The 9,105-nt window shown below is 39.5% G+C and overlaps 1 protein-coding gene across 1 annotated transcript; it reads right to left on the reverse strand.

Annotated features, from left to right (window-relative positions):
• Positions 1–2,759: 2,759 nt before the first annotated feature.
• On the reverse strand, positions 2,760–7,374 carry LOC102195539 (uncharacterized). The gene is made up of 6 exons (XM_013913798.1): positions 7,370–7,374; positions 6,926–7,020; positions 4,745–5,003; positions 4,459–4,492; positions 4,128–4,314; positions 2,760–3,449 (listed from the first exon to the last, which is right to left on the reverse strand). The coding sequence occupies exons 2-6, from the start codon at positions 6,978–6,980 to the stop codon at positions 3,094–3,096; spliced, it is 891 nt and encodes a 296-aa protein (XP_013769252.1). The 5' UTR covers positions 6,981–7,020; positions 7,370–7,374; the 3' UTR covers positions 2,760–3,093.
• Positions 7,375–9,105: the final 1,731 nt, after the last annotated feature.

The following is a 9,105-nucleotide window of genomic DNA, read 5'->3' on the forward strand; positions in this document are numbered from 1 at the left end:
TTGACAAGAAATAGTTTCAAATGCCAGACTCGAAGGCAAACAACTGAACTAACCCAGAAAATACGTCAGTCTAGATGCAAAAGTAAACAGAAAATGAACACTGACAGGGCACACACAAGGTAAATAAACAGACTGTTATGTTACCGCTTAGTTAATTTCATGTTTTAAATGTTAGTAAAATGCGCCACCCTGTGGCCCCTTTAAGTCGATATTTTGTGACAGTAGAAGAAGAGTTAGACAGGAAGTTCATGTTTTCTTGCTATGCTGTTTCAAGATGGCTGCTCCACATTTGTGTCCTTCTTTGGGTGTTTGTTAAAGCATTGTCTGTAAGTATTTAATGGTAAAAAGCAATGAGACACTCCAAGTGTTGTTTTTATGTGTGATGGACCACAGTTAACAAGTTTTCTATGTGCTATTCATATGTAAATAAGATCGCCAGTTCATATGCTAATTAGCGGTGCTAATCGTCATGCTAGCTTCTCAAATGCATTGTTAGGTCATTGGCACATGTTGTTGTTAAAACAGTACAGATGAGTAATGTACATTTCCACATATGCTTTATTGTTACAGTTTCACAAAATGAAAGAACCAGTAAACTTCATAAGATCTCATCTATTGTCTGGAGTTCCTAGGTTCATGTTTAGCTGTGTGGATAGCTAGTCAGACTTCTAGCGAGGCCATTTCCACAGACACTCTGACAAAGTTTGTAAAGACAAGGACTTACTTAACAATAATAATACATTTTAATTAAAAAAAAGAACCTTTCAAAACACTCAAGGACACTGTACACAGCAGAATAGAGACAAGCAAAACAACAACAGGCATAGCAATTTATAAAATTATAAACATAAAACGTAGAGCAAATTTAAAATAGCAGAATGGAGAAGCTCATGTCAAGTAGACTATTGTGAACGGGTGAGTTTTGAGTCTAGATTTAAAAAGAGAGAGGGAGGTGATATTTCTTATATGAGGGGAAAGGGAATTGCAGAGTCGAGGAGCAGAGCAGCAAAAAGCCCTTTGCCCCATGGTGGCTAGCTGGGGGGAAGGGACAGATAATAAGCTCTGTAATAGGAGACTGTGAGCTATGTGATGTAAGGATTCCCAACTTCCTCTCTTTTCTGAAGATTGGTATTTTAAAAAAAACTGTTAAGATTAGCTAAATGTCATTTTTTGCTTATTGACATAAATGTTTGTAAACCAGTTTTGCTGAAACTGTTTTTGTGTGAGAACACAATGCAAACCGTATGTAAGGTTCTAGAATGATTATAGGAACAAAATACCTGATCCCTGTGAAGCAAGAGAAGTTAGCAAAGCAAGTTTGCCTAGGAAATGGCAGCTGCCAGGGTGATGTGTAAGTAAGATCAAGAAAACTTTCTGAGAAAACTTGTGGGATTGCTAAAAATGCAAATCAAACACAAATCCCCAAAAAGCCTTCAGTTGATCCAAGATGCTCTTGGAATCATCCCTTAGTTATGCTGCAATACGGATAGTCTAATGGGGGCTTCCCATGATCCACTGAGCATTTCTTCTTCACTCACCTTTTTTACTCACTTTGTGTTTACACACCACTCTGCATTTAATCATTAGTAATTATTAATCCCCGGCTTTCTTCCACAGTGTGTCTTTCATCCTGCCTGCCTCCTTCAACCTCAGCCTTCAACCTGGCTGCTCCTTGATTAGCCTGTTTTTTTTTTCCTGTCAAAAGGTAGTTTTTCCTTCCACTGTCAATTGCTTGCTCATAGAGAATCTTTTGATTGTGGGGGTTTTCTCTGTATTATTGTAGGGTCTTTAGCCTTACAACATTAAGCACCTTGAGGTGATTGTTGTTTTGATTTGTCATCCATCCATCCATTCGCTTCCGTTTATCCTTTCCAGGGTTGCGGGGACGCTGGAGCCTATCCCAGCTGTCATAGGGCGAGAGGCGGGGTACACCCTGGACAGGTTGCCAGTCTGTCGCAGGGCTAACACATAGAGGCACAGACAACCATTCGCACTCACATTTACGCACAGATTCACACCTATGGGCAATTTAGATTAATCAATTAACCTGTACCCACTAACTGCATGTTTTTGGACTATGGGGGGAAGCCGGAGTACCCAGAGGGAACTTCAATGATAGAGATGTAATGACATTGCTATTTTAGCTGTTACTCAAACTGTTTTTTGTCTTTTCAGTCAGATTTATATCTACAAGAAATGGTAGAACTTGTTCCTTTCAGTGTGGGTAACTCTAACAGGAAAAAGTTGTACTTTACTGTTTGTCCTGGCTGTCAAACAGTAAAGTAATGCCAAGCAGTAAGACTTTGGGTATTTTAAAGCAGTCATAATATAATTTTAAAAAAGTGATGCTTATGATAGAAAAAATGAATGGATGTCTTGACTATAATAATCTGCTTGATACACACATTAAGCACGTGCATTTTCAGGTTATGCATATCCCCCTCTTGTACAGATTTGCTTCAAAATCCCTCCTCCCCAGACCCTGGCCTATGTCTGCACTGCTGCAGTTTGTTTGTTCTAGAGAGACAAACACAAAGTCATGTTGACAAAAGGATTTAATGTGTTAACCTTTAAACTGCATTCCATGTATGATTACACTGTGCACACAGGTGAAAGGGTAATTTCCAAAAGCAGGGCAGAAGACACTGAGAGAAATGTGGACGAGAAAGAAAACATTCAGTGAGATCATCTTTTCTCAAATTTATGACACAAATCCAAATCTGAAAAAAAAAAAAGAAAAGAAAAGAAATACCCAATTTCCTTCGGGATCAACCTTCAGGATCAATGAAGTTTTATTGAATTGAACTGAAATCTGAGACTAATATGTTCTTATAAATGTCTGTGTGACTGGAATCAGACTGCTGACCCAGTTAATATCAAGTCATCATGGCATGGAAAAAGTGATACAACACAGACAGTGTTTACAGGAGTCGGGCTTATTTATGATTAACCTGAGGAGCATTGGCACAAAGCCAGGAAGCACACCTTTATTAATTGCTAAATTAGTCCTACAGATTACCCAACAGCTGATTAGTAAATAACAACATACTTATATTACAAACATCAATATAAGGAATTTGAAAGCCCTGTCAACTAAAAAGCAAATCCTCCACAGTCAAATGCATCAAAGTCGGAGTCTCCTTCGAAGTCGAAGCTGTTAAAGTGTGGGGAATCGACATCCTGGCTGCAGGCATGGAAGGAGCCCCCAGCAGAAAGCTCAGAGAAGCCCCCTGTGCCGTGGGCAATTTCTGGGGGTCTTGTGGCAAGGGGAGAGGAAGGGGAGCAGGAATTGAGGTAGCCCAAAGCAGAGGAGGCTGCTGCCCCTCCCATCAGTAAGCATACTGCCCTCACTGCCCGGGCATCACTGCTGTTGCCATGGCGAAGACAGTCGGACACACGGTGAGGTGGTGCCACAGAAACACTACGCAGAGGCTGCCGTGACACATTTGCTGTAAAAGATGTAAATGTTGTTAAATTCACAAATTTATATGTAGTTTGGCTTATTTACCAGCCAGACAGCATATATTATACTAACTGGCTACTATAATACTATTATACTACTACTGGCAATAGTGTATATGTGTGTACTAGACTTAGTATTCATAAACTACTTAAATTAAATGGGACACAGTAGAAATACAATTAAGCTATATTTTTCATTACTCAAAATTAGATCAAAACACGATTAACCCCAACTCTGCCTCTGTGTGCTCTGTTACGGCTTTGCAGGTGCTTAAGGACACCATCTGCCATGCTCAAAACAACAGAGCACTAAAATATAAAGGAAAAAACAGAAACATGAATTGTCCAAATGCATCACATTTAGCAAATTAAATTAGTCAGAGCTTCAGTAATTAAGATGCAGTTGTAACTGTAATAAAGCAACAGCTGTGTGACAGATGTGATAATGTGTAGTTTTAGGCATAAATGCTTCAGAAATGTGTATTGTCAAATTTCTGAATGTGCTTCCCATTTGTTTTATTCACAAATCGTTTTATATCCATTAGTTCATTAATTAACCAGATTAGAGTTTTTGTTCATTTGTCTTGTTTTCTCTGTTTTGTGAAATTAATCAGCACCCTTCTTCAATCTACTGTCAAGTAATTACAAATGGCCTAAGACCTGACCTTGGTTTTGCCCTCTCTCTCTGAAGGAGCCTCCCCGTTCAGTGACCCTAGTCAAAGGAGGGGTGCCCTCACCAACCCTTGGTGACCCGGGGTCTTTATCACTGGCAGAGTCGGGCAGGGGGTCTCTATCTGTGATGCAGGGAGTGAGGCTGCGTTGTCTCTGGAGTGTCAGGGGTGACATGACACCCTAGCAAATTGGAAAAAGTAAACGTTATTATATGACAGAAATAAACAGTCTACAATTGGAAGAGGAATCTAACAAATTAGCAGTGAGAAACATAGAGAACACAATTTGTTTTAATATTAAATAAAACAGTGCTACCTAACTCACCTCTCTCACTTTCCTGATGACTTTCAGCCAGAGCCTGTGAGAGATAATGACATGTCATGATGTTTGAAACAGATCCAAAGTTTTATTTTTTATTTTTTCAACAGCAGAGAAGCCTGATAATCACGTGCAGTAAATTTATTTGGTAACAAGTAGAGCAAAGGAAACCTAAATTTCAGAATGTATGTGTGTGTAAATATGCCACCATGTGCAAAACAACTGATAGTGAATGGGTAAAGGACATCTGAGCTCCAGAGGGAAGGAGACAAAGAGAGAGCGTGAGACCTACGTGCAGTCGTCTGGGTTGTCTGAGAGCAGCAGCAGGAACTTGTTCTGTGGCAGGATAAGAGCAAAGCAGCAGTCCCTCCTGCCCCCTGGAGGCAACTTGGGCAGGTCAAGTATTTCTCGTCCCTCTGCAATTGACTCACAGCTGCTATGTAGTGCTACTACTTGGTCTGGAGGGGACTCTGCATCCCGGCACACCAGCAGGTTACCCTCTATGGTCAGCACAAGGTACTTCTCCTTCCACTGCTTAAACATGAAGCCGCCTCCAGAAAAAAGAAAACAGTACAAGTAGGCTCATAAATAGGAGATGAATCAAAAAGTGCCAGAACAGCCAAAACAAGCTGAACAGGAGGTCCTTCTGACTAATCAGACAAACAAGTCCCAGAAAAACAACTGTAAAAAAATAACTGTAGCAAAAGCACAGAGAAAATGTTATGTTATGTTCTGCCATTTATCATATCATCTGAAGTTGTTTTTTCTGAGGCTTTTCAGTCTGGTGCCGTTTAGTCAGAAGTCTCATGTGTTTTTCAATGGAATGTGATGTTTTTTGTTTATGGTTTGACATCTGAGACCGTTTGATCTGATGTCTGACGATGGTTTCCTGAAACCTGAAGATGTCTTAAAATGTACACCACAGCACTGATCAATGACAGTTGATCTGATCTCACTCCCTTCGTTTGTCAGTGTTGTTAGTTTCGGTCATTACTGTTTATAAGGTTAGGGAAACTGGCATTCAGCTGACACTGAAGAAGTCACTTGGATGAGTGACGAAACATTTGTTGCACTGAAAATGTTACATCCAGATGAACAGAATCAACTTTTTGAGAATTCCTTACCTGGATGATTGAACATGAATCAAGATACTTCCGTATTAGTAGTAATGTTACTGCTGGCATTGTATGTCCAGAACTATAACGGTGTTGTTTGTTTGGTTGTATGCTTGCACTTTCACTAACTTAACTGAAAGTTTCACAAACAAATAACACAATTGTTTAATGAGCAGGTTCTTTGAGAGAAATGTTCTATTTTTGTCAGTTTCAGTGATATAATTGGATACTTATTGCAGTGGCATAAACACAACTATAACAATGTCCAATAAATTGTTTGGGGGGTTTTATGAGCACAAACAGCAGCCTCAAAATCACACTGATTAAAAATTACAACAGTCAGAGAAAGTCACAGGATCAACTTATGAAAACAACAACAATACCAATAATAATACAAAAATAATGATACCTTGTCTTTGAAACAAGGCAGATCCATAATATCAAAAATCAATAGAAACAGCTTGAGTCAAATGTAATGCGTTTTTGTATTAAAAAGAAACTGAAATATTCTCATTTTTGGAACAATGAGTTTTCAGGACAGGACACACACGACGGTGTTAGACTGCAGACAGTAGAAGGTGAGCACATGTTGACAGACAAGATCTGCTTTATTTCTCCATACAGCGGATTAAAGCAGGTGGATTTGCAAGCGAGCAAGAGAGGGGGGTATAGGAATTTTTGATTGATTGTTTGTTATTATGGCGTCTACTATACCTGGGAATACTAATATGACAACAACTGCATTAATTTGACTGCAGATTTCAACCTTTAGATTAATATCCCTAAATTTTATTAGCTCTATTAGTCTGCATAAGTCAAGAGAGGAAGAAAAACATTTGAAGTACCAAAATAGCTACTTAACTGTTATCAACTGTGACACCACTCTGAAATGAAAACAAGGGCAATAAAAAACAGATGTAATATAAGTAAAGAGAGACGCTGGCCAAGAGCCGGTTCATGACTTGGCTTGAAAATCATACTGGCTGGCTCTTAGGCTGACATTGCTCATGTAAGAGTTGGATTGGTGTTCTGAGACAGTGTTGTTTTCCACCGATTGTGAAGTCAGCAGCCATATAATCTATACTGGCTTTAAAAGAATAAACACTAAGAATTTATTACACCTTGGAGAAAATAAGCATAAGACAATCAGAAAATCTAAATTAAAGACATAGTTTGGTCATATTTGACAGCAAAGCAACTGAGATCTTCAAAAAGCCTATATAGTTACTAACTTTGGCCTAATTTGCAGAATGAGCACAAAAGGACAGTAAACAAAATCAGACCAAAGCATTCACATCAAACTTTACATGACGACTGCAGAGGGGTTACTGTGGATAAAAGGATAGAAGCAGCCCTACCATATTTTTTGAGGAAGCCTCGATGAACACCTGCTGTGCTCATGTCTGTGGTCATCACAGCAACAGGAACTGAAATGAAAGGCTGAGCACTGATGCTGAAAAATAGGGTAAGAGAAAGAGGGAGAGGGAGAAGCGGGAGAGAATAATCCCCACTATTTAGGCCTTCCCTCTTTAAACCCATGCTGTTGTGAGTGGAATTGGACCCATGCCTGGTTATGCACATATAAACATCATATGAGCATAAGAGGCCCAAATAATCATCACAGCAAAGCATAAATCCCACCAAAAAGATGATTTATGGTTTATACTGCAACCATTACCAGATGTCATGTTGGACACCCTCCCTGAGCAACATACACACACACACGCTTCAATTTCCAGTTCCACACAGAAAATATAAGAGGTGCATAATTGCTTATCATTAAACTGGTAAACCTGTCAAACCTGTATCTTAGCGCATCCCCGCGCCCTTGGATGGCTTCCGAACAAGGGCTCGGATCACCTCCTGCTCAGAGAGATTAAAACAGAGGGATTATTATTCTTGCACAGCTGGAAGCCTGTTGTTGCACTGCTGTGGATAGGCCCAACCAAGATTTTAATCTGTTCAAACCTGGAATATGTGGCCCCATCCAAGTAACCACCTCTAAGATATTACATGTCTTTCATCATCATATATCCAAGTGAGATTAAATGCTATTCACTGTGACATTCTGGGTTTGCTAATCGCTGTTAGAATGATGTTATGTAACAGGAGGGATCTTAGAGAGACGCTCTCATGCTTTGATGAAACTGGTCTTCAATAAATGGGTTGTAAGGTGGTGGTAGTCTGAAAGATGTGGGGGCTAAATACAGGAAGCAGATTTCAGCAAGCAATGTGAAAATAAATGGGCAAAAATATATACACACCTTCAGTGTACATTGTATATTGTACCTTTAACACCTTGAATACATGAGGCTTAAATCTTTGACCTCTGGTTTAGTGATCTGCCTACAGTAATGTGTAACATGCCACATGGGATCACCAACATGCCAAAGCATTTGTTTGAAATTGTTACTGCAGCCCTTGATGCGTGTCTCTAGGTTTTTGTTCACAGACATATCTGTCTCTGTTTAAAGTTTATGACAAGCAGAGCTATTGAGGAGTTAGTCAAAGCCAGGAGATGACATAAAATCAGATAACCCCACTGGAAATTTTATTTTCCCATCAGACAGATCAGTCCTCCCTTTGAACTCTATGTGTGACAGAAAAACAGGATCTTACACTGTAGCACATAGATATCATTTGCTTTGCTGTCTGTTGCTAATTCAGTGTTTCTATTACTGGCTAATTTCACCAGTGAGCTGAAAATAAAACAGCAGAAAGCTCTCATTGCGAGGTTTAATCTTGTTGCACACCTCTCCAAGCAAAGAACAAACATGAAGTAATAATATCTGGTGTTTTTGGCCTGGTTTAGTCAACTTTAAAATAAAAACTGACACCAGTACTGATAGAAGGATGTTAATTAAATTGTGCTTTCAAATTATTTGGGAGTGTAGAAAAAAAAGTCATCATATTAAGTATTGAGTATAAAATCTTTTACACTCTATGGCTGAAGTAAACTTTCACCGTCTGCTTTTTGTTGAGTCCGTCTGTCTTCAGTCTGATGGAGTGCAGCTCAATTTGATTTAAATCAGGGGGATTGACTCTACTATTTGAGGACATCGCCTTTTCACCCTGTTAAGCTTTTGTGTTGTTTTTGCACTATGTTAGGCATTGCTGCCCTGCTCAAATTAAATGTTTTCCCAATAGGTTTTGTACATTTGGCTGAATCTGAGCTCACACTCTTGTATAGCTCAGATTTATCAGCAAATGCCGGTGTTAGATCCATTGGCAGCTATACTCAAGTCATAACAAAAACACCAACGTGTTTGACCGATGAGGTCAGTTTGGGTCAGGAGCCTAAGCTGACCGCCTTTAAATGATCTTCATTTAGGTTTGTTCAGAGACTTTCTCAGGACTGATTGTTCTTCCATGAATTCAGTTGCAGTTTGAACAAAATCACCAGCAGGGGGCATAAGAGCCTTCAACTTCAGGCAGTCAGTCACTACAGTCTATTTTAATGAATCATCAGGGTTGAGTGGAGCAGTTTGGCTGTCAAGTCTGCAGTAAGGAGAAGGAAAAAGAAGAGGCCCTCAGCTCA

The sequence above is a fragment of the Pundamilia nyererei genome, unplaced genomic scaffold (genome assembly GCF_000239375.1).
Source record: "Pundamilia nyererei isolate P.nyererei 1_Seehausen unplaced genomic scaffold, PunNye1.0 scaffold00152, whole genome shotgun sequence".
NCBI classification, from domain to species: Eukaryota; Metazoa; Chordata; class Actinopteri; order Cichliformes; family Cichlidae; genus Pundamilia; species Pundamilia nyererei.